At 41.9% G+C, this 25,125-nt stretch overlaps 1 protein-coding gene across 8 annotated transcripts in view; it reads left to right on the top strand.

Annotated features, from left to right (window-relative positions):
* elmo1 (engulfment and cell motility 1 (ced-12 homolog, C. elegans)) overlaps positions 1 to 25,125 on the top strand; it is a 281,611-nt gene that overhangs the window by 45,243 nt on the left and 211,243 nt on the right. For 6 of the 8 annotated variants that reach the window (XM_060849874.1, XM_060849870.1, XM_060849873.1 and 3 more), the window contains 3 exons: positions 17,033 to 17,186; positions 22,304 to 22,344; positions 23,439 to 23,511. In XM_060849874.1, the coding sequence (XP_060705857.1) occupies positions 17,109 to 17,186; positions 22,304 to 22,344; positions 23,439 to 23,511 (192 nt within the window). In that variant the 5' untranslated portion in view covers positions 17,033 to 17,108. Of the gene's footprint in view, positions 1 to 9,470; positions 9,488 to 9,762; positions 9,856 to 17,032; positions 17,187 to 22,303; positions 22,345 to 23,438; positions 23,512 to 25,125 lie in introns of those variants that run through there. The other 2 variants (XM_060849878.1, XM_060849875.1) reach the window with 2 other exon arrangements.

The raw sequence follows: 25,125 nt of genomic DNA, 5'->3' as shown, positions 1-25,125 counted from the left end.
GAGAAAACATTGCTGAAGTCAATGTGGCTTTATGGTTTAACTTTTGCCTTGTGAATGTCACCACCGTTTGAGAGCATGTACAGCAGGTTTACTGTGTAGGTCGCAGAACCCTTTTAAAGTTGTTCTCTTATCAGTGCAGCAGTCTAGATTACAAAACATTTATAACCTCAGATTATGTTTGTTTAATTAAAATTGCAAATATATCATGTAGCAAATATGATGACTATACCTATAGTGAGCATTTGAATACTACTGGACAGCACTGTGCTAACATGTTTTGCCTTCTGTACATGTCGACAATAAAAGCAGCTAAAAATAACCCCCCACTTTCTGACTACCTCCTGGAGTCTCTAACAACTGACTGAAGTCTCTTATCAGCTGTTTGCATAGTCCAGAACCACAGGAATTTGGAGATAGAAGGGAGTTCCATTCTCTTATTAAAGTGAATTGAAATCTGGTCCTTTTTGAGGAAGGTCAATACAAGGCTAAATACACAATCACAAACATTGCAGTGGAATTGAATTGCGCATAATAGCACACCTCGCATTATAAATACACTTTTATGATTGGCTTCAATAGAACAGTAAACAGAAAATAGAGAACTTGCTATGTACCTTCATGAAAACCAAACAAAAAAATCTATTAAGCCACATTTCAGTCTTGCATCTGATTTATGCAGCACCGTGATCAGCTGGGATCATAACACAAGCAATTTACTTTAAGCCTGCTTTGGTGAATTTTCTTAACTTGCTTGTTAATTTTGTTATTGAATAAATAGAGTAGAAACTGTTAAATCATAGTTGAAAGTCTTTTTCCAGCTTAGTTTTTTTCTGTGGCAATTGTTTTTTCCCTCTAAAGGATTGAATCTGCATTGGGTGTCTGGTCACCGTCTTCTTTTCATGGGTTCCCAATTGAGATTTCTCCCCTTGGCTGCTAGTGGACTTTTATTACTCTCACAGCTCTTCTTTTTATTAAGTAAAGTTTGATTTCCTTGCTAATAGCTGTAAAAAGATTTTTTTTTCAGACTTGAATTATTTTTGGTGGCTTCTTGGAGCAGAAGAACAGGAGTAGGACGTTTAGACCCTTGAGCCTGTTCCATCATTCATTGAGATCTTGACTGTCTGATCTGGAGCCTAACGTCATATGCCTATCTTTGGCTCACAACCCTTAATATCTTTGCTTAACAAAAACGAATATATCTCAGACTTAAAATGAATAACAACTGGTACAGCATCAACAACCATTTGTGGAAGAGGGTTCCAAACATCTGCTGCTCTTTAGGTATAGGAATACTTCCTAACATCTCTCCTGAATGGTTTGGCCCTAATCCTCAGACTGCACTCCCAGTTCTAGAATTCTCAACCACAGGAAATAATTTATTTTTATTTTCTGTCTTTTCTCGAATACTTTGATTAAATCACCCCGTATCGTCCTCAACTTATGACAAAACATGCCTATTTTGTGTAATCTCTCCTCATTTGTTTGATGTGATGTATTATTGTCACGTGTATCACAATACAGTGAAAAGAATTGTTGTGCATGCTAACCAGACAAATCATACCTTACATAAGTACATCAGGGTAACAACACAGAATCAGATAAGTTAATCGTTGTTTTAAGTGTGGCCTACACAGAATCTGTAGTAGTGAGTAGAGTGGGTTCTTCCTTGATTGTATGCTTTTGGAGATATGTCTCTTGATTAAACTTAAAATATAAGCCATATCTATTAATTTATCCTGGGGCAGTATTTGTAGAGGAATAAGACGGTGTTATTTTATGGGTCTGCAGATTGTGAAGGAGCAAAAATGGCCTTTAATAGAGTGATATGTACTTCTTGTCAGTTTAAAGAGAGTTTAAGGGTTACTGCGGATTATATTTGCCATAAATGCTGTTGGCTGTGAATCTTATCAGATCGAATGGATCGGTTGGAGAGACAGTTAGGAGCAATGAGGAATTTGCAACAGCAACAGTATGTGATGGGTGGCAGTTATAGGAAGGGGGCGGGAAGTCTCAGATACAGTCACATAGATGGGTTAACTCCAGGAAAGTTAAGAGAGGTAGACAGCTAGTGCAGGAGTCTTTTGTGGATATACCCATTTCAAACAGGTATGCTGTTTTGGAAAATGTAGGGGTTGATGGATTCTCAGGAGAACATAGCATGACCAGCCAAGTTTCTGGTATAGAGACCGGCTCTAATGCAACGAGGGGTATGTCAGGTTCCAAGAGATCAATTGTGTTAGGGGATTCTCTAGTCAGAGGTACAGACAGCTGTTTCTGTGGCCAGCAGAGAAAAATCAGAATGGCATGTTGCTTCCCTGGTGCTAGGATCAAGGATGTCTCAGAGAGGGTGCAGAATATTCTGACGGGGGAGAGGAGCCAGCAAGAGCTCATTGTTCACTTTGGAACCAACGACATAGAAAGGGGAAAGGTTGAGATTCTGAAGGGAGATTACAGAGAGTGAGGCAGAAATTTAAAAAGGAGGTCCTCAAGCGTAGCAATATCTGGATTACTCCCAGTGCTACGAGCTAGTGAGGGCAGGAATAGGAGGATAGAGCAGATGAATGCATGGCTGAGGAGCTGGTGTATGGGAGTAGGATTCACATTTTTGGATCATTGGAGTCTCTTTTGGGGTAGAAGTGACTTGTGCAAGAAGGACGGATTGCACCGAAATTGGAAGGGGACTAATATACTGGCAGGGAAATTTGCTAGAGCTGCTGAGGAGGATTTAAACTAGTAAGGTGGGGGTGGGACCCAGGGAGGTACTGAAGAAAGATTTCAATCTGAGACTGGTACAGTTGAGAACAGAAGCGAGTCAAACAGTCAGGGCAGGCAGGGACAAGGTAGGACTAATTAATTAAACTGCATTTATTTCAATGCAAGGGGCCTAACAGGGAAGGCAGATGAACTCAGGGCATGGTTAGGAACATGGGACTGGGATATCATAGCAATTACAGAAACATGGCTCAGGGATGGGCAGGACTGGCAGCTTAATATTCCAGGATACAAATGCTACAGGAAGGATAGAAAGGGAGGCAAGAAAGGATGGGGAGTGGCATTTTTGATAAGGACAGCATTATAGCTGTGCTGAGGGAGGATATTCCCAGAAATACATCCAGGGAAGTTATTTGGGTGGAACTGAGAAATAAGAAAGGGATGATAACTTTATTGGGATTGTATTATAGACCCCCTAATAGTCAGAGGGAAATTAAGAAACAAACTTGTAAGGAGATCTCAGCTATCTGTAAGAATAATAGGGTGGTTATGGTAGGGGATTTTAACTTTCCAGACATTGACTGGGACTGCCATAGTGTTAAGGATTTAGATGGACGTGAATTTGTGAAGTGTGTACAAGACAATTTTCTGATTCAGTATGTGGATGTACCTACTAGAGAAGGTGCAAAACTTGACCTACTCTTGGTAAATAAGGCAGGGCAGGTGACTCGGGTGTCAGTGGGGGAGCACTTTGGGGCCAGCGACCATAATTCTATTAGATTTAAAATAATGATGGAAAAGGATAGACCAGATGTAAAAGGTGAAGTTCTAAATTGGAGAAAGGCCAATTTTGACGGTATTAGGCAAAAACTTTCGAAAGCTGATTGGGGCAGATGTTCGCAGGTAAAGGAACGGCTGGAAAATGAGAAGCCTTCAGAAATTAGATAACGAGAATCCAGAGATAGTATATTCCTGTTCGGGTGAAAGGAAAGGCTGGTAGGTATAGGGAATGCTGGATGACTAAAGAAATTGAGGGTTTGGTTAAGAAAAAGAAGGAAGCATATGTAAGTTATTGACAGGATAGATCGGGTGAATCCTTAGAGTATAAAGGAAGTCGAAGTATACTTAAGAGGGAAATCAGGAGGGCAAAACGGGGACATGAGATAGCTTTGGCAAATAGAATTAAGGAGAATCCAAAGGATGTTTACAAATATTTTAAGGACAAAAGGGTAAATAGGTAGAGAATAGGGCCCCTCAAAGATCAGCAAGGCGGCCTTTGTGTGGAGCTGCAGAAAATAGGAGAGATACTAAATGAATATTTTGCATCAGTATTTACTGTGGAAAAGGATATGGAGGATATAAACTGTAGGGAAATAGATGGTGACATCTTGCAGAATGTCCAAATTACAGAGGAAGAAGTGCTGGATGTCTTGAAACAGGTAAAGGTAGATAAATCCCCAGGACCTGATCAGGTGTACCTTAGAACTCTGTGGGAAGCTAGAGAAGTGATTGCTGGGCCTTTTGCTGAGATATTTGTATCATCGATAGTATCATCATAAGGACAAGCCAGGGAACTATAGACCAGTGAGTCTGTCGACGGTAGTGGGCAAGTTGTTGGAGGGAATCTTGAGGGACAGGAGGTACGTGTATTTGGAAAGACATGGACTGATTAGGGATTGTCAACATGGCTTTGTGCGTGGGAAATCATGTCTCACAAACTCGATTGAGTTTTTTGAGGAAGTAACAAAGAGGATTGATGAGGGCAGAGCGGTATGTGTGAACTATATGCACTTCAGTAAAGCATTCGTCAAGGTTCCCCATGGGAGACAGATTAGCAAGGTTAGATTTCACGGAATACAGGGAGAACTAGCCATTTTGATACAGAACTGGCTCAAAGGAAGAAGACAGAAGGTGGTGGTGGAGGCTTGTTTTTCAGACTGGAGACCTGTGACCAGTGGACTTCCACAAGGATCTGTGCTGGGTCCTCTACTTTTTGTCATTTATATAAACAATTTGGATGCGAGCCTAAGAGGTACAGTAAGTAAGTTTGCAGATGACCCCAAAATTGGAGGTGTAGTGGACAGCGAAGAGGGATACTTCAGATTACAGCAGGATCTTGACTAGATGGGCCAGTGGACTGAGAAATGGCAAATGGAGTTTAATTCAGATAAATGCAAGGTGCTGCATTTCGGGAAAGCAAATCTTAGCAGGGCTGTTGTTGAACAGAGACCTTGGAGTGAAGGTTCATAGGTCCTTGAAAGTGGAGTCGCAGATAGATAGGATAGTGAAGAAGGCATTTGGTATGCTTTCCTTTATTGGTCAGAGTATTGAGTACAGGCATTGGGAGGTCATGTTACAGCTGTACAGGATATTGGTTAGGCCACTTGGAATATTGTGTGCATTTCTGGTTTCCTTCCTATTGGAAAGATGTTGTGAAACTTCAAAGGGTTCAGAAAAGATTTACAAGGATGTTGCCAGGGTTGGAGGGTTTGAGCTATAGGGAGAGGCTGAACAGGCTGGGGCTGTTTTCCCTGGAGCATCAGAGGCTAAAGGGTGACCTTATAGAGGTTTACAAAATTCTGAGGGGCATGGATAGGGTAAATAGGCAAAGTCTTTTCCCTGGGGTCGGGGAGTCCAGAACTAGAGGGCATAGGTTTAGGGTGAGAGGGGAAAGGTATAAAAGAGACCTAAGGGGCAATGTTTTCATACAGAGGGTGATATGTGTATGGAATGAGCTGCCAGAGGAAGTGGTGGAGGTTAGTACAATTAGAACATTTAAGAGGCATTTGGATGGGTATATGATTAGGAAGGGTTTGGAGGCTTATGGGCTGGGTGTTGGCAGGTGGGACGAGATTGGGTTGGGATATCTGGTCGGTATGGACACAGGTTGGACCGAAGGGTCTGTTTCCATGCTGTACGTCTCTATGACTCTATAATAGAACAGAATGCAGAATTTAGTATTGCAGCTACAACAAAGGTGCAGAGAAAGGTCAACTCTAATATATGAGAGGTCCATTCATAAGTCTGATAACAGCGAGGAAGAAGCTGTTCTTAAATCTTGTTGGCATGTATTTTCAAATCTTTGTATCATCTGCCCAATGGAAGTGGGTGAAAGAGAGTAAAACCAGGGTGGAAGGGGTCTTTGATGTTGGAAGCTTTCCTGAGGCAGTGGGAAGTATAGACCGAGTCAATGAAACGAAGGCTAGTTTTCATGATAGTCTGGGCTGCGTTCACAACTCTTTGTAACCTCTTGTGGTCTTCGACAGATCAGTTGCCATATCAAGCTGTGATGCATCTGTATAAGATGCTTTTTATGGTGCATCTATAAAAATTGGTAAGAGTCATTGTGGACATGCCAAATTTCCTCAGCCTTCTGAGGAGGTCGAGGCATTAGTGTGTTTTATTGACCATAGCATCAATGTGGATGGACCAGGATGGATTGTTAGTAATATTTACTCCTAGGAACTTGAAGGGCTCTCAATCGCCTCCAGCTCAGCACCATTGATACAGACTGGGATGTGTCCTTTCCTCCGCTTCCTGAAGTCGATGTTGTCCAGCTCATTCGTTTTGATAACATTGAGGGAGAGATTGTTGTCTTTACACCATGCCACAAAGCCGTCTGTCTCTTTCTTGTACTTCGTCTTGTCATTGTTCGAGATCCAACCCACTACGGTTGTGTGATCAGCAAATTATTAAATGGGGTTAGCGCTGAATTTAGACTCATGGACTCGGTTGAAGAGGAGGGAACAGTGTTCTAGGTCTTGGAATTAGGAGATGTGTTTTGTTGGAAGTGTGGTACTGAAGGCAAAGTGGGTGTCCTTGTTATCTCGATGTTGTAGGGATGAGTGTAGGGCCAGGGATATGGCGACCTGTTAGAACCGTAGGCGAATTATAGTGCATCAAGGCAGTCTGGGAGGCCGAAGTTGATGTAGGCCATTACTAACCTCTGAAAGCACTTCATAATGATGAATGTCATAGCCATCAGATGGTGGTTATTAAGGCATGCTGCCTTATTTTTCTTTAGCACCAGGATGATCGTAGTCTTTTTAAAGCAGGTGGGAACCCCATTTTGTAGCAAGGAGAGGTTAAGGATGTCTGCAAATACTGCTGCCAGCTGGTCTGCACCGGGATCCGAGTCCACGGTCAGGGACTCCATCCAGGCCAGTTGCTTTTTGTGAGTTCACCCTCAAGAAGGCCAATCTGATGACTGTGGGTACAGGTGTACCTGAGGCTGTTGGAGCAGGTGAGATAATTTTACTAACCTTCTGCTCAAGGCTAACTGAGAATGCATTGAGCTTATGGGAGCGGGATGCATTGTTGTTAGTGATTCTACTTGACTTTGGTTTGTAGCCCAGCATAACTTAACCGCTGAAATCTAGGTGTCATTCTTGTAAACCTACATTGTAATCTCTCCAAGGGCCAATCTAACCTACTTAAAATGGGATGCTCAGATGGGCAGGTGCAAGTGTTTACCATTCAGACATATTTTTCTTCATAGCATCAATTCAATTCTGTACCTTTTTTAGCTAACAGTCAGTCTTAATGCTGTACCAAAGATTTTTTGAAAAAGGATTTTTTTCAGTTTTTCTCCAACTGATTTAAGCTCGCTTACTTACAGTCTGTTTAAGTTGATCTGCTCCTCAGTGTTTCTCTGCATGTGTTTCAACAGTAAATGTAGCTAGACTTTGTTTTTGCCCAGCTATTCATATGTTTCTCTCTTCCTTTTAACTTCACCCACACTGTGCTAATTATGCCTCATTGGGGAAATATCTTTAATATCATTGCAAGGTTCCTCCAGGGTTCTAAAGCCCTGACTGCTGCCATCCCATATAGCATCAGATTCCCCTAGAAAATGTCAAGAGCAATCTAATTGAAGTCTGAGCCTTTTAATAGCACTCTACAGAGCAGTCCTACACATATAAATACATCATCATTTAGAAATACCCACAGTGAACTAGAAAAGAGGTCACAAATGATGGACTGTTCTTTTTCTTGTTTCATTGAGCAGCTGGACCTTCACCTGCAGGATCATTAAATTATGACCCTTAAATTATGTTCCGATAAATATAATGATGTTCTGCCCAATATGTGCCCCCTGTCAGACAGGTTGATTCTCACTTGCACAGTTAGGCACCAAGGACAAGTAACCATCTAGTGATTGACCTTTATGTGCATATCCCCATTGTAGTTTAAACACAACACTGTACTTTTGTAGCTCTAAAAGCAACCACATCCATTCTCTACATGTCTGTGGAAAATTCACCAAGGGTCAGCTTTTCCACACAGTGTTTGAATGGAATGAGCTGCCAGAGGAAGTGATAGAGGCTGGTGCAATTACAACTTTGAAAAGGCATCTGAATGGGTACATGAATAGGAATGCTGGCAAATGGGACTGTATTAATTTAGGATATCTAGCATGCTTAGCATGGACAAGTTGCAAGAGTCTGTTTCCATGCTGTACAGCTCCATGACTCTAGGTGATGAGTGTTGATTGTACTGGATGGTATATGTAGTTGGGACTTCATTTCAGGATTTCCATTTTCAAAATGTATTGCCAGATTTTTCTGTCATAAACTGCTTCTCATCCCGACCTACCCATTGTTTTGCTGAGATCTCCTGAATTATTTCTTTACATTGTGCCATATCACCCAATTGCATAGTAAGTAGGCTAATGTAGATTGAATTTTTAAAAATGCATTCATATGCCACTGAAAAGGCCAGCATTTAATATCTTTTAAGAAGGTGTGAACCACATTCTTGAACTATTGTAGTCCTTTTGTAGATGTGTATAGTGTTATTAGGAGAGAGTTTCAATATTTAGTTCAGTGATGGTGAAGGAACAGTGGTATTGTTTCATATGAGGATGGTGTATGCCTCAGAGAGGAACTTGCAGGTGCTGGTGTTGTGTGGCTGCTACATTTGTCCTTCTAAACTGTTCAGCAAGGGAGCAGGGATGTGCTGTTAAAGGCTTAAGAAATGAATTGAGGATTGAAAACAGGATAATTAATAAAATGGGCCTTTAAAATTACGACTGCCTGTTCCCCATCCCCCACCTCAATTCTCCTAAGCTGAAAGCCCAATTTCTGTTGGACCTGACTCCCATTTCCTGATTTGATATCCCGCTGGATTCAACAAAGCCCCTCCTATCTAGAAGTCCTAATCACAGGAAAAGTACTTGCTCATTCAGGAATGAGCTAAGTTGATTTTTTTCACATTGGCGGAATCTGAGCAATTCTCAGCTACAGCAAGCTTTGGATGCTCGTTCATCGAGTATATTCAGTGATTCAAACTCTTTGGGATCTAAGGGAATTGTGGGAAATGTGAATCTGATTGAAAGTGGGTTTGAGGTAGACCAACCATTATCTGATGTGGTGAAATGGGCTGGAGAGTCCACACAACCTGGTCCTCCTATCTGTTTTGTTTTTATTCACGTGGCTAGATGTTATTTAGTTGGATGCCGGTTAGCTAAGCTGGTTGAACGGCTGGGTTGCAATGCCAACAGCGTGGGTTCAATTCCTGTATTGGCTCAGGTCACCAAGCAGGTCCTGTTTTCTCAACCTCTCCCTTTGAATGAAGCATGGTAACCTCACTACTGCTTGTCTGTCTCTGGTGAGACAGCCACCCTATGGTCTGCTGGGACTCTGGTGACTTCCACTTGTTCCACTTACATTCTGTTCAACATTATTTGGTTTAACTATCTGATGGGAAGACAGCTATGTTTAATGGTTTTCAAAAGATGGTGGATAAGGTTCTAGATGAGGAATTCATTGCAAAGGTAAGGTTCACGGTGCTAAACAACGTTAGGAGGAAATAAACATTTTTTGTGACTTCTATTTTAACTAAAAATAAAACTTAGTCCATTGTGGTTTGCGACTTGATGAAACTAAATTTGATGCAATGGATTTACAATCCGGAAGCTTGCAATCCAAAGCAAAAGCAATAATTATTTTGGAATGTGGGATTTAATGGACTAAGATTGCAATCAGGGTGGAATGAACTTCATGTTTCGCAAGTTGAAAGTTCCCTAGAAACTGAACTGCTGCTGTGAGAGTACATTGAGTTCTACAGGCTGGTACGGTTATGTACATTTCAAATCTTCTTGCTCTGCCCCTCCAAAATACTCGGATTATCAGGAGAGAGTGGGTGAGTGGGTCTAATTATAGATTGTTCTTCCAAACAGCATGAATGACCTCCTCCTATATTGTACGTAGCTGTGAAATGTGCAGTAAGGAGAAACAGAGTACATATTCTGTGATGTTAAAAAAAACTGTTTTTTAATCCAATAATTGTCCACTGTATGTTTGTCTGCAATCAATTTTATTCATTTATCTGATTTGTATTCACCTGCTAGCTTATTTTGATGGATTGTTAAAATTGCCCATTCACAATGTTTACTTTTTAACCCAAATGAGAGAAAAAAAGTCCTGAACCTTTGTTAAGATATTTAGTTACATGCAAGTGAATAAATTTGCCAGAGAAAGAAGAGAATTTGAGATTGTTGCTTCCTGTTCATTGAGTGGAAACATCTCTACAGTCAGTGTTGTTTGGATGATGCTGCAGTGTAATGAAACCCATTTACAAAACAGGGCAAAACTTGGAGCACCTCCAGGTAACTGGAGGTATGGTTAGTAAATTTTCAGATGATACCAAAATTGGTGGTATAGTGGACAGTGAAGAAGGTAACCTCAGTGTACAACAGGACACTGAACAGATGGACTGAGGAATGGCAGATAGGGTTTAATCTAGATAAATGCGAGGTGATATATTTTGGTAGGGTAAATCAGGATAGAACTTATACACTTAATGGTAAGATCCTGGGACGTGTTGCTGAGCAGAGAGACCTTGAGGTGCATGGTCATAGTTCCTTGAAAGTGGGGTTACAGGTAGTGAAGAAGGTGTTTGGTATGCTTGCCTTTATTGGTAAGTGCAGGAGTTAGAGGTCATGTTGCAGTTGTACAGGACATTAGTTCAGCCACTTTTGAAATACTGCATTCAATTCCTATCTCCCTGCTATAGGCAGGATGTTGTTAAACTTGAAAGAGTTCAGAAAAGATTTACAAGCATGTTGCCAGGGTTGGAAGTTTTGGGCTAGAGGGAGAAGCTGAAAAGACTGGGACGATTTTCCCTGGAATGTTGAAGGCTGAGAGGTGACCTTGTAGAAGTGTATAAAATCATGAGGGTAGGGGAATTCAAAACTAGAGGGCCCAGGTTTAAGGTAATAGGGGAAAAATTTAAAAGGGTCCCAAGGGGTTGAGGGTGATGCATCTATGGAATGAACTGCCAGAGGAAGTGGTGGAGGCTTGTACAATTACAAGACATCTGGAGGGGCATATGACTAGGAAGTGTTTGGTGGGATATGTGCCAAATGCTGGCAAATGGGACTAGATTAATTTAGGATATCTCCTCAGCATGGATGACTTGGACCGACGGGTCTGTTTCCATGTTGATGACACCAAAATTGGAGGTGTAATGGACAGCACAGAATGTTACCTCAGATTACAACGGGATCTTGATCAGATGGGCCAATGGGCTGAAAAGTGGCAGATGGAGTTTAATTCAGATAAACGTGAGGTGCTGCATTTTGAGAAAGCAAATCTTAGCAGGACTTATACACTTAATGGTAAGGTCCTAGGGAGTGTTGCTGAACAAAGAGACCTTGGACTGCAGGTTCATAGCTCCTTGAAAGTGGAGTCACAGGTAGATAGGATAGTGAAGAAGGTGTTTGGTATGTTTTCCTTTATTGGTCAGAGTATTGAGTACAGGAGTTGGGAGGTCATGTTGTGGCTGTACAGGACGTTGGTTAGGCCACTGTTGGAATATTGTGTGCAATTCTGGTCTCCTTCCTATTGGAAAGATGTTGTGAAACTTGAAAAGGTTAAGAAAAGATTTACAAGGATGTTGCCAGGGTTGAAGGATTTGAGCTATAGGGAGAGGTTGAATAGACCAGGGCTGTTTTCCCTGGAGCATCGGAGGCTGCGAGGTGACCTTATAAAGATTTAAAGTTTGTGAGAAGATTTGTAGCTCGGGTGCTCGTTGTTGTGGTTCTGTTCGCCAAGCTGGGAATTTGTGTTGCAGACGTTTCGTCCCCTGTCTAGGTTACATCTTCAGTGCTTGGGAGCCTCCTGTGAAACGCTTCTGTGATGTTTCCTCCGGCATTTATAGTGATTTGTACCTGCTGCTTCTGGTTGTCAGTTCCAGCTGTCCGCTGCAGTGGCAGGTATATTGGGTCCAGGTCGATGTGCTCATTGATTGAATCTGTGGATGAGTGCCATGCCTCTCGGAGTTCCCTGGCTGTTCTCTGTTTGGCTTGTCCTATAATAGTAGTGTTGTCCCAGTCGAATTCATGTTGCTTGTCATCTGCGTATGTGGCTACTAAGGATAGCTGGAACTATAAACAGAGGTCAGGGAGTCCAGAACTAGAGGGCATAAGTTTAGGGTGAGAGGGGAAAGATATAAAAGAGACCTAAGGGGCAACTTTTTCACGCAGAGGGTGGTATGTGTATGGGATGAGCTGCCAGAGGATGTGGTGGAGGCTAGTACAATTGCAACATTGAAGAGGCATCTGGATGGGTATATGAATAGGAAGGGTTTGGAGGGATATGGGCCAGTGCTGGCAGGTGGGACGAGATTGGGTTGGGATATCTGGTTGGCATGGACGAGTTAGACCAAAGGGTCTGTTTCTGTGCTGTACATCTCTATGACTCTATAACTGCTTCTGTTGCCATTTGCACAGTAGAACTATGATGTCTATTTTTACAGTACAGGGCGAGTAAAGACATGCTGCTATGAAAAATATCCTTCAAACAATTGAGTGGCCAGGCAGTGTCTGCAGCTGATGACCATTTGGCAGAATTGCGAGGGATCTAATGGTTATTAAGTAAGTGCAGTGCTAGAGATTATGTGTTAGGGTGGGGAAAGCGCTGAAAGAACACAGTAGAAGGTCTATGATAATTTGGAGGGCAAGAGTGATTTATCATCAAAAGGGATGATGGTGCAAGACAAAAGGAGTGGGAATGGGACAAGTTGAGAAACAAAACTAGTTGAGAGAGAGATGTAAATGGTTAGACTAGAACATTAATAGGGAAACCATCATGGAATAGCTGACACAGTAGAACAGGTTTCCATGACCCAGAAATGTGTAAAAAGGTGGATAGATCCCAGGGGTACTCTGCTAGCCATGTACAGATATGGATTCATCACATCATTCCACATGTATGTGGTTCCTGATCCTGACCCCTCTGACCTGTTAGAATGGTTCTTGGACTTCAAGATTTTATGAAGAACAAAATCACACTGACATTGTGTTTGAATCAAGCAGAAACCAGTTCCTTAAAATGAACTTCCTAATGGCCACATACAAAACATTTATGCTAGTCTAAGCTTGGATTTGGCTGATGACTTAATCCTCCATGTGATTTATCCTTCTGATGAGAACTGTGGGTCCATGAGCCAGATTGATTGGTCTTGACCTTCCTTTATGACTGCAGACCCTTTCCCCGACCACCTCAGACCAAGATCACTGTTTGCCCTGGACACTTAGAATCACCAACATGGCTGGACCGCCCAGTGTTCAGCTGACTGGTCTGGACCCTTCTCCCAACTGTAGTAAACTTACTCCAACTTCAGTCCTTTTTATAGTGATTCATACCTCACATATCACAACCACCTCAAACATTTTCCTGTAGTTCAGGATGTCTGAGAGCTAATGTTCCATTGGCGTCTTTCACACACAGTCCTGCCAAGTATGATCTGTGAAACAATGTAGTGCTTTTTTTCACAGAAAGTCCAGTCCAGACAACGTGATCAGTTCACAGTGCTTCTACACATCGCTGCTGTTTGGAGATGACACAGCAGGAGCACCCAACCCCCAGCTGGGCAAAGGTTCGAAGTGAACAAGAACTGCAATTCAGCGGGTCTGGCACCCCCTGTGGGAGAAAGCAGAATTAACGTTTCAAGTCCTTAACCTCCACAAGAGCATTCTAACCAGATGCGTCACAGCTTGGTGCAGCTACTGCTTTGTCCAGGGCCGTACGAAAGTTGTGAACACAGTCCAAACCATCACGCAAGCCAACCTCCCATCCACAGACTCCATCTACACTTCTTGTTGCTGCAGAATGGCAGCTAAGATTATCAAAGTCCCCCCACCCCAGTTGTAATCTCTTCCAACCTCATCTGTCAGGGAGAAGATACAAAAGCTTAAACACATGTACCAACAGGTTCAAGAACAGTTTCTTCTCTGCTGTTATTAGACTGATGAATGGACTTCTCGAATTTCAAATCTAACGTTGACCTTGCTTTTTGTACACCTTCTGTACGGCCGTAACTTTGGTATGCCTTGCTCTGTTCAATCACCCTATGATCTGTATGTTATGATCTGCCTGTACTGCACACAAAACAAAATTTTTCACTGTACTTAGGTACACATGACAACAATAAATCAAATCAAAAGACTGAAAGAAGCTAGGAATAGGTAGTATTTTCGCTGACGAGGAAAGGTTGGGGAGGAAAGATACATGGAGAAGGTGCCCAGAGAGAGAGAGAAAGGGGGAAAGAAGGGTAGGCAGGCAAAGGGAAGAAGAGCCAGGGAAGAAGAGAAGCTAAATAAAATTTGAAAGAACTGCGAATGCTGTAAATCAGAAACAAAAACAGGAGTTGCTGGAAAAGCTCAGCAGGTCTGGCAGCATCTGTGAAGAGAAATCAAAGTTAAAATTTTGGGTTCGGTAACCTTCCTCAGAAAGGTCCCCGGACTCAAAAAGTTAACTTTGATTTCTCTTCACAGATGCTGCAAGAAGGGAAGTTAGATAGCTGATAAGGAGTTATTCCTGCTCTGAATTTATTAAACTTGATGTCGAGGCCAGAGGGCTGAAAGGTACTGAAGTGGAAGATGTTGTTCCTTCAGGTTTCATTGAGCCAGAATAGAGCACAATGGCAGGTCCAAGAGAGAAATGTTACCATGGGAACGCAATGATGTGTTGAAGTGTCAGACAACTTGAAGTTTGGGGTTGTTTTTATGGATTGAACATAGGTGTTTCGCAGTCACCCAGTCTGTGTTTCATCTCCCAGTGTAGAGGAAACCAGACTGAGTGTCTGGAGCCTTGGACAGTGAGAATGGAGGAGGTAAATGATAAAATGTTGATCCTGTACCCGTGGCAACCTAACATTTTAACTAACATTTCAGAACCCAATGGTTCTGACACAAAGATCCTCAGTCAACAGCAACTTCTGTGGGAGAAAATGGGAGTGGTGGTTAAGGTCTAAATTCAGTAAATACAAAATTAATCCTCAAAGTATGTCCAATAGCGAATGAAGAACTTAATGTTTGTGGGATCACAGGATGTATAAATTTGATTACCCTGAGAGTGACTGCGCTTTGAGAATACTTCATTTACTGTCAGGTTCTTTGAATGTCTGGAGGTTGTGAAAGATGTTATATAAAGTTGAGTCTTCTTCCCCCTCTTTTAGCTGAAGATCTGTTTCTTGTTGGTGGCAAATTTAATGACTAATTGCAAAGTGTAGAGGCTGCCTTCATTAATGTATGGGCTGAGTTTTGCCTGTTTTTTGAAGGCCCGCATACATCACCTTTCTTGCTCACCCACATAGACACCATGGAGGGAATGGTAACTGGGAGGCAGACGAAAAGTGTAAGATGCTCACTTACCAATCTGATATTCTGAAGTAGACCCCAGCAGATAAAAGGAACAGTGTCATACCTTTTGGGTTGTAGTATAGAAAAGGTACTCTATACAAAGACCATTTATTTTAATATTTGGTCTTCTAAGCAGATTCACTGATTCAATCACATCATTTGTGAAACTGCTCTATTTTGCTCAATCAGCACCACTTAAAACTGTCTCGATGCTGATTCTATATTGTGTGTCTGTACGTACATATAAATACATTTATAGTGTAACTCATTCAGGTGAATGTTTGGAATCCTTGAAATACACAACGAATGGAAATCTCAAAACTAATCCTGAATTCTCTCAAAATCTGTTTGTTGGTAATCCTTTCAGTCAGCCAAGAAAATGCATATAGGTTATTATTAGAATGCTAAACTGCCCAATTTAATTCAGAATTGAAGTTAACCTTTTTGTCCATGGTGAAGTCTGTTGTCTGTAATTGCATTTGGACAACAGTGCTCAACTCTGTCCCCTTACCACCCCCCTAGAAAATTTACATTCCTACAGTCCGAAGCATTATGATGTTCGGCGAATGTCCCATGTACTGAACACCCTCAACGACGGCTAAATTGCAAAGATAAGCAGAATGCAGTCTCACGATGGTGGCTTTGGTAGAGGAAAGGTGGTACTGAAGAATAGCAACACAGTTCTGCAGTGAGGCGTTGAAGGGACTCGAGGCTGGCCAACTGCTTCATGCTGATATCAGTCTCAACGTTGGGGTGGATGAGCCCAGATCCAGGCCTAAGGCTAAGCAGTGTACTGTACTGTTGAACTTCTAAATTATTTTTCTACCTTTATACTCCATGTCTGGTTTATTTCTGTGTTTTAAGATGGTGCCAGAGAGCACCGACATTATACAACACTTTTCACTCATTTGTAACAAATACACGTGACTATACATAAATCAATCATTCAATAAGTGGTACCATAAGGGTATTTAATTTTACTCATTCAGACTATGTTTTGTCAGATACTTGGTATCTATCAATGTTATTAGTCTATAAACTTATAGGTTTGATATTTGGATGATCAGTTAACCAGTTTAAGATTCTCCAATCAATCACTAGTTAATTCCATTTACAGGCTGATGTTCTTGCACCAGTTGGTTGTCCCTGTTATGATTACTGATTGGTTCTTAAAGTAGTTGGATGTAATTGGTTACAAGTGTGAGTTTGTTAAACATAAATTCATCTTATCTAGTTGTAACAACAACTTGCTATGATATAACATCTTTAATATCGACAACTCAACGGCGTTTCACAAAAATGGAATCAGACAAACTGGTACCAAGCCAAAGAAGAAGATGTTGCAAATAATAATTTACAGCATGGTGAAAGAAGTACATTATAAGAAGGATTTTAAAAGAACAGAGAGCTAGAGTACCCATGTGGCTCAGTGTTAAATTCTGTTATCTGGACACATTTGTTATTGAAACTGTTAAGGTTGGCAGTGTAATGTCATTGTTGACAAAGGGAGTATTGGAACCCAAACCACAATCCATGGCAGAAAGTGGGATCTGTCATCTCTGATTGGTGTTCTGTAAGCTTTTGTTGTGCTTGGCTAAATAAAGGACAATGTATTCATTGAACAAAAAGAATAATTTATTTGCCAGCTGACTTCACTCTTGTGTTTTACTCTAGGGTTGGGTGAGATTCAGGTCCTGTTACAGTGAAACAACTTGCCCTACTTTCCCCAGTGACGGTATAAGCCATTAGGATGCCGCCACCATCGGATATTGTGAAAGTGGCCATTGAATGGCCAGGGGCCTTTCCAAAGCTGATGGAAATTGATCAGGTAAGAGCTTGTGTACCAAAGACTGATGCTTTCTTGTAAAGAAGAAATAACTTGAATGTCTGTGGAGTGATGCGTAAGCAAAAACCTGAATACAAATACCTGAACCACTGCCAATCTCTAAGAATTAGAGGCATGTGGGAAGGTACCAAAGAATTTGCAATTTATGCTGTTCAATTTTGCAGCAAGTTAAAAGGTCATAATTTTAAATTGCAACTTCAATACTGTACAAAGTAACAGATAAGAACAGTGAAGGGTAATGGATGTTGGTCCGTTGGTTGGTAGAGGCAGGTTCATTCGAGGTATTCACAGGGCATTCGATGCTCATTTCAATTAAAGCCAATGTACAGGGTTATGAGACAAGGGCAGAGTATGGCATGAAGTCACAATGCTCATTCAGAGAGCTAGTGTCCATCTGATGGGATGAATGGCCTCTGGCACCATAAGAATTTGGTGATTCAGAGAAGGAAACAGGCTTCATGGGGGTCACAAGGGCATACCAGGAAGTTGCACATGTCACGTACTGAATGATCCAAGGAACAGAACCAAATCTCAGAGCTTGACCTGTTAAATGGGGTTGATGCCAAATCAGATCAGAATGAACAGCAGGATAAAAGTCCAGACTCCACTTGAGAAGGAATACCTGAGATTACCAGCCACCAACTTCATGGAAATCCGAATCGTAAAACTGCCTGAATGGGGAACAGAGATTATATAACTAGAGGGTTTAATGTGAGAGGGGAAAGATTTAAAAGGGACCAAAGGGTTAACTTTTTCACACAGAAGATGATGTGTGTATGGAATGAGCTGCCAGATGAAGTGGTGGAGGCTGGAACAGTTATAACATTTAAAAGGTATCTGGATGGGTATAAGAAAGGAAGGGTTTAGAGGGACATGGGCCAAGTGCTGGCAAATGGGACGAGATTAGTTTAGGATATCTGGTCGGTGTGGACAAGTTGGACCGAAGGGTCTTCTTCCATACTGTACATCTCTATGAATCTATAACGGGTTAAAACTTGAGAATGTGTTGGAGCCCAGTGAGCAAGTTGATCGCTGGTACTGAAACAGGTTTTAAACCCAGGTTAGGACAGAGTGAGTGAGAGTGTGTGTATGTGTGTTGACCTTTCATCTTAACAGAATACATACTGTCAATAAAATGGAGCAATTTGGCTTATGTTAGCTCTTCATTTTGGAGTGAAGTTGCACTTGTACTGAAAACGGACTCCCAATATTTAACTTTATGTGGAGGTGCCAGTGTTGGAACAAAGTTAAGAATCACACAACACCAGATTATCGTCCAACAGGTTTATTTGGAAGTACAAGCTTTCAGAGTGCTGCTTCTTCATCAGGTCGCGAGTGGAGTAGGATCATAGGACGCAGAATTTATAGCAAAAGATCATTGTATCATACAGTGATGCAATATATTGAACAAACCTCGACTGATGTTAAGTCATTCATCTTTTAGAATAGGGTTGCAAGTTTCAATTCATTAATATGTAAATTCCAGAACTACTTTCAAGTCACATTCCCGAGATAACTTAAGGTTTTATCAAAAAGGGTGACATCTCAGCTCAGACATTGCATTAACGGTGTGAGGTTAAAATCTGTGTATTCCAATCTTGAGTCAGATTGACACTATGATCTTTTGCTATAAATTCTGTGTCCTATGAACCTACTCCACTAGCTACCTGATGAAGGAGCAGCGCTCTGAAAACTTATACCTCCTCGTAAACCTGTTGGACTATAAAATGATATGGTGTGAATTTTAATATTGAATTTAACTGCTTAACGTTATTACCTGAGACTTTCATGGACTAAAATGGTTTTAGAAAGGATATTGCTCACCTAAAATAGCCACTGTGATCATTTGACAAACCCAGGTCATGACATGAAATATACAAAATTGGCTGATTTCGAATTACCGCTTTAGTCAAGAGGCACTGAAAGAGATTTATCAAGACATTTTCTATTCGTTTAACTCACGCTTTTACATGATAACTGCACATAGTGAGAAGTGAAAGCATGCCTAAAAACAATATGCAAAAAAAAGGCTTATTAACAGCAGCCTTTGAACAAAAAAAAGCAGCATACACCAATAAGAGCAGTTATCCTGAAAGCTTCTCTCTCTGTCTCCCTTGTGCATTCTTTCTTGCGCGTCCTTTCTTACTATTCCTCTCTTGCGCGCGTATCTCTGTCTTGAGTTCTTTCTCTCCCTCCGTCTCACGCTCTCTCTCTTTCATTTTATCTCGTTTAGGCTTGGTCTCACGATTCTCTCTCTCCGTCCCGTGTTCTCTCTCTGTCCTGCGTTCTCTCTCTCTCCCGCGTTTTCTCCCTCTCTCTCTCTCCCGCGTTCTCTCTCTCTGTCCCTCATTCTCTCTCTCTGAGTCCCGTGTTCTCTCTCTCTCTTCCTGTCCCACGTTTTTTTTCTCTCTGTCCCACGTTTTCTCTCTCTCCGTTCAGTGTCCCTCATCTTTGTCTCCCATCGTAATCTTCAACCCCACCTTTTGAAAACTCAGGATCTGTAACCTTTGCTGCTGGTAAAGAAGCAGGTCAGTAGCTGAGCTGTTGGGATTGTTTCATCCCCACAGCCCACGGGACTCGGTCTGTAACTCCATTCGTCTTTGCCTTCCTGTCCATACACTCTTCATGCCCAACCCATCACATGTATTAGTGTGCCTGTGTGTCATCAGGATTTTACTTTGATGGCTGGGTAGGTAATATGACACCACTCTGTATCATTAAAAATATTATAGCTGACTCTCCTTGGTTAAACCAGATCAAAAATTAATGTTTTTGCATTTGTGTGATGGACTGAGAGGAGGTCAGTAAATGGGCCAATAGCTCAGCTGTTGTCACTGCATAAGCTTTGTTTATTGGTGTTCTGTGCACTAAAGTGGAAAGTGGTTGGAAAGACTGTGTGGGGAAATGGACCAGTGCTTCCACATGGTTTGCCACAAATGAATTGGGCTGTTACCTGCTCTGCTACAGAGACTTTGCAAAAGACAGAGTCATGTAAATTTCCACAGGATTAACTACCATGGTTTGCCTCCTGAAACTCTGCAGGTCGCAAAGTTCTAGGTTTCGTCCGTTAGCTTTAAACAGAGGAATGAATTGCAGCACAAGGAAACCAAGTAAGGTGGAGGAGAAAAACAAGAATAACAAGAATGAGTTTCTCGAATTTCAGTTTTTGTTTCAGGTTCATCACTTGTTAGCTCGTGCGTAGATTGGCAATTTGTAGCTTTTTTCTTAGATAATGGTTGGCACGGGCAGGATGCACTTAATGCTTGTCCAATATTACCTGGAGGCTGGAGTGAAATGAATAGCACAGAACTGGAATTAATCAGGGGCTAATAGAAATAATGGAATCCCTTCATTGAAGGACACAAGTGAATGAATTGGGTTTAATCCAGACACTTTCGTAACTATTTTATCTGGTACAGACCAATGTTAACATTATCAAATTCAGTTTCACAACTTGTCATTGTGAGCTTTGAACTTGGAGTCACAGAGATGTATAGCACAGAACAAACCCATTGGTCCAACTTGACCAGGCCAACCAGATAGCCTAATCTAATCTAGTCCCATTTTCCAGCACTTGGCCCATATCCCACTAAACCCTTCCTATTCATATACCCATCCAGATGCCTTTTAAATGTTGCAATTGTACCAGTCTCCACCACTTCCTCTGGCATTCACACTCCACCCTCTGTGTGAAAAAATTGCCCCTTAGTTCCCTTTTATATCTTTCCCCTCTCACCCTAAACCTATGCCCTCTAGTTCTGGTCTCCCCCACCCCCGGGAAAAAGACTCTATCCATGCCCCTCATGAGTTTATACACCTCTATCAGGTCATCCCTCAGCCTCTGAGACTCCAGGGAAAACAGTCCAAGCCTATTCAGCCTCTCCCTATAGCTCAAACCCAACAACCCTGCCAGCATCCTTTTAAATCTTTTCTGAACCCTTTCAAGTTTCACAACATCCTTCCGAGAGACCAGAATTGCACATAATATTCCAACAGTGGCCTAATTGATGTCTTGTACAGCTGCAACATGACCTCCCAACTCCTGTACTCAATACTCTGACCAATAAAGGAAAGCGTACTAAACGCCTTCTTCATTATCCTATCTGCGATTCCACTTTGAAGGAGATATGAACCTGCACTCCAAGGTCTGTTTGTTCAGCGACACTCTCCAGGACCTTATCATTAAGTGTAGAAGTTCTGCTTGATTTGTCTTTCTAAAATGCAGATCTCACATTTATCTAAATTAAACTCCATCTACCACTCCTCGGTCCATTGCCCCATCTGATCAAGATCCTGTTGTACTCTGAGATAACCTTCTTTGCTGTCCATTACACCTCCAATTTTGGTTTCATCTGCACACATACTAAGTATACCTCCTATGTTCACATCCAAATCATTTACATAGATAACGAAAAGTAGTGGACCCAGCACCAATCCTTGTGCATTCCACTGGTCACAGGCCACCAATCTGAATAGCAACCCTCCACTACCACCCTCTGTCTTCTACCTTTAAGCCAGTTCTGTATCTAAATGGCTAGTTATCCCTGTATTCTGTGTGATCTAACCCTGCTAACCAGTCTCCCATGGGGAACCTTGTCGAATGCTTTACTGAAGTCCATATAGATCGTGCCATTGCTTTGCCTTCAATCCTCTGATCTTTTGGTTTTTAGTTTAGTAACTCATCAACAAGACTGCATCTGCAGTCCTCACTTTCTCCTCATAACCAGAGTATCTCAGATTCTGCCACGAGGTGAGTTGTTACCTAAGCTGTGACTCTTCAAAAAAGAAAACTGAGTAAACTAGCTGACACTGATGTCTTAAACTATTACGGTGCCACTAATGTTCAGTGGCAGTTCTGTTTTTCGCAGCACCAGCCTAGCTGACTGAAATAGGGACTGGGTGTATGCGCTGTATCCTCAGTGTGAACTGTAGTTTGAGGTTGTTCCACAACCATGAGAGCTGTTAGCTTTGTAAGGTGAGTTGGGGAAAAAAAAGCTGCTGGAATTACTGAGGAGCTTAGAAAACTGCTTGGTCAATTGGGACCAGAACTTTGGAAGTCTCATTTTTTGAAAATGACCATTTTTGCATTCTAATTGCAGAAAAAACCTTTAGCTTCAATTATACGGGAGGTCTGTGATGGGTGAGTACCTCGGACATAACTTTCAATGTCTATGTGCTAGTGTCCTTAGTCATAGAAAATAGTTTTTCAATGATCAGGAAGAAGATTTTTTATGACTTAGGAAATTACATGCATCATACTAGAGAAGTGTTTCCCCTAAATTTTGATCAAGAATCTCTCTATCTCAGCCTTAAATATACACAAGGACTCTGTTCCCACAGCGCTCTCTGGCAAGGAGTTCCAAAGACCCTCTGAAAGAAGAAATTCCTCCTCATCCCAGCTGTAAATTGGCACCTTAATTCTAAGACTATGCTCTCTGGTTCCGGAATCTCCCATGAGGGGAAGCATACTCACAGCACTCACCCTGTCAAGCCCCTGAAGAATCCTGTATGTTTCAATGAAGATTGTCTCTCATTCTTCTAAATCAACTGAGTTGAAAATGTGTTGCTGGAAAAGCGCAGCAGGTCAGGCAGCATCCAAGGAACAGGAAATTCGACGTTTCGGGCATAAGCCCTTCTTCAGGGAAGAATTCCTGAAGAAGGGCTTATGCCCGAAACGTCGAATTTCCTGTTCCTTGGATGCTGCCTGACCTGCTGCGCTTTTCCAGCAACACATTTTCAGCTCTGATCTCCAGCATCTGCAGACCTCACTTTCTCCTCGAAGATAAATCCACTGAGTCCCAATGTGTCTAGCCTTTACTCAAAAAACAATGTTTCGTCATTGGGGATCATTATATTGAACCTTGGGGAAGCAAAATTCAGCTGATGTTCCTGCTCCTGATCCCAGTCCCAATGATCCCTGACTGTCTTTATCAGACAGCAATAAATGCTTAAATGATACCATCTGCTCACCATCTGATACTATGCTACTGCAGCACATGACCTTGGATGGTGACTAATCATATTAGATAGCAGGTTAGGGGTTGGGCGAAGGATGATGAAAGGGGATAATTTGGGAGTGGGGGAGTGTGGGAGTGTGGACTAAATCGACATATTTCGGGTAAAAATAGCAGCATGATTGTAACACTTTTTTGTATAGTTATTGTGAGGCTATTGTATGCGGCTTTTTGTAATGTAACCAGAAACAACCTATTTTTGCTTTCTTTTCAAATCCAGTTGGTCTCTGGCAAACCCTGAAAACTATGCTCTGCAGTATGCAGATAGCACAAACTTTTACATCACAGAGAAGGTAAGTGTATGTACGTGAGTGATTCTGAATATTGTTTCATGTGTGTATCCCTACAATGCTCCCTAAATGAATTAGAATTGAAAGACATGATGTGAGGACCACCGGGGGAGTTCAAGGTCAGAACCCATTCACCCAGTGTACTCTTTGCTACCTTCCCCCACCCTCCTCTCTAACCTATCACCTCCATCTCCATCCCCATTCACCTATTGTACTCTATGCTACTTTCTCCCCGCCCTCACCCTCCTCTCATTTATCTCTCCACCCTGCAGGCACTCTGCCTCTATTCCTGATGAAGGGCTTTTGCCCGAAACGTCGATTTTCCTGCTCCTCAGAAGCTGCCTGAACCGCTGTGCTTTTCCAGCACTACAAGTAAATTAGATCATCCAGCAGAGGTTGGGCTCGGGACCGGGACATGGTTTGCAGACATGGGAGATGGATGGGGAGGATTTGCAGGATTTGGGTGAGATCTGTCACTGAGTTAATGTGAATGGCTAGTGAATCTAGCCTTCTGATCTCCCTTACCTGGTACGTTAGCACACTCTACGAATGTAAAGCATGTGGACACATGTTCCTGGAATGATGAAGGACTAAGCAGAAAAATACAAATCTATTGTTAAATATCAGCTGACAATGTAGTGATGACATACTGTGTGCTCTTTGGCTCTGTGAATGCACTTTGTGTTTTTGAGCTGACTTATTGACCTATTCATCAGCTGCTGACAGTGACGTTCTGATGCCCCAGGTGGCTCAGACTGTTGGTCTCCCTCTGCTCTCTTACTTTCAACAAGAATAAACTGCCCGCTTACACCTGGCCACGGAAGTGACCATCTCAATAACATTTGACACAGAGCCACCACATTAAGACTGGACTTTGAAGTATGTCAAAAAATCTCCACTCCATCTTTCAAGATTAATCGTATCTCAATATCCCTTCATTTCCTTCCTATTTAAGAATCGATCTATTTCTTTTCTGGATATTCTCAAAATGAGCTTCCACAGATGCCTGGAGATGTAAGTTAAAACAATACACAGTTCACTGAGCAAGGAAAGGTCTCCTCTTGTCAGTCTCTGTTTTGTGACTCTTAATTCCTAGTTTTAGATTCAGGAGAGGGGACCTTCCTGGCAACAACTCTATTATACAGTTTAAGATTACATGTTTCAGTTAAATTGTTCTCACTCTTCTAGATTCTTGGGAATATATTAGGATATTTGGTCCCCTCCTACGGTTATTTTAATCGTACTGTTCAAAGATGTTATTACACACTTGGAGAGCAGATGGGACTTGAACTGGTGCCTTCTGATCCAAAGGGAGGGACACTACCGCTACACCACAAGAACCCTCAAAATTATTTTCACATGAAATTATTTGGTACAGATCCCTTGCTCCACATCAATGCTTTTTATTATGTCACAGTTGTGATTTCTAAATATCTTTGCAGCTATTTCTAATCAGATATAATTGCTCAGGAGCAGCATGGTGGCTCACTGGTTAGCACTGCTGCCTCACAGCGTCAGGGTTCGATCTAAGCCTCGGGTGACTGTCTGTATGGAGTTTGCACATTCTCCCCGTGTCTGCGTGGGTTTCCTCCAGGTGCTCCGGTTTCCTCCCACAGT

This window comes from Hemiscyllium ocellatum, chromosome 34 (assembly GCF_020745735.1).
Source record: "Hemiscyllium ocellatum isolate sHemOce1 chromosome 34, sHemOce1.pat.X.cur, whole genome shotgun sequence".
Classification (NCBI taxonomy): domain Eukaryota; kingdom Metazoa; phylum Chordata; class Chondrichthyes; order Orectolobiformes; family Hemiscylliidae; genus Hemiscyllium; species Hemiscyllium ocellatum.
The sequence above is the reverse complement of the archived record's forward strand: the minus strand, read 5'-3'. Positions and strand labels throughout refer to the sequence as shown.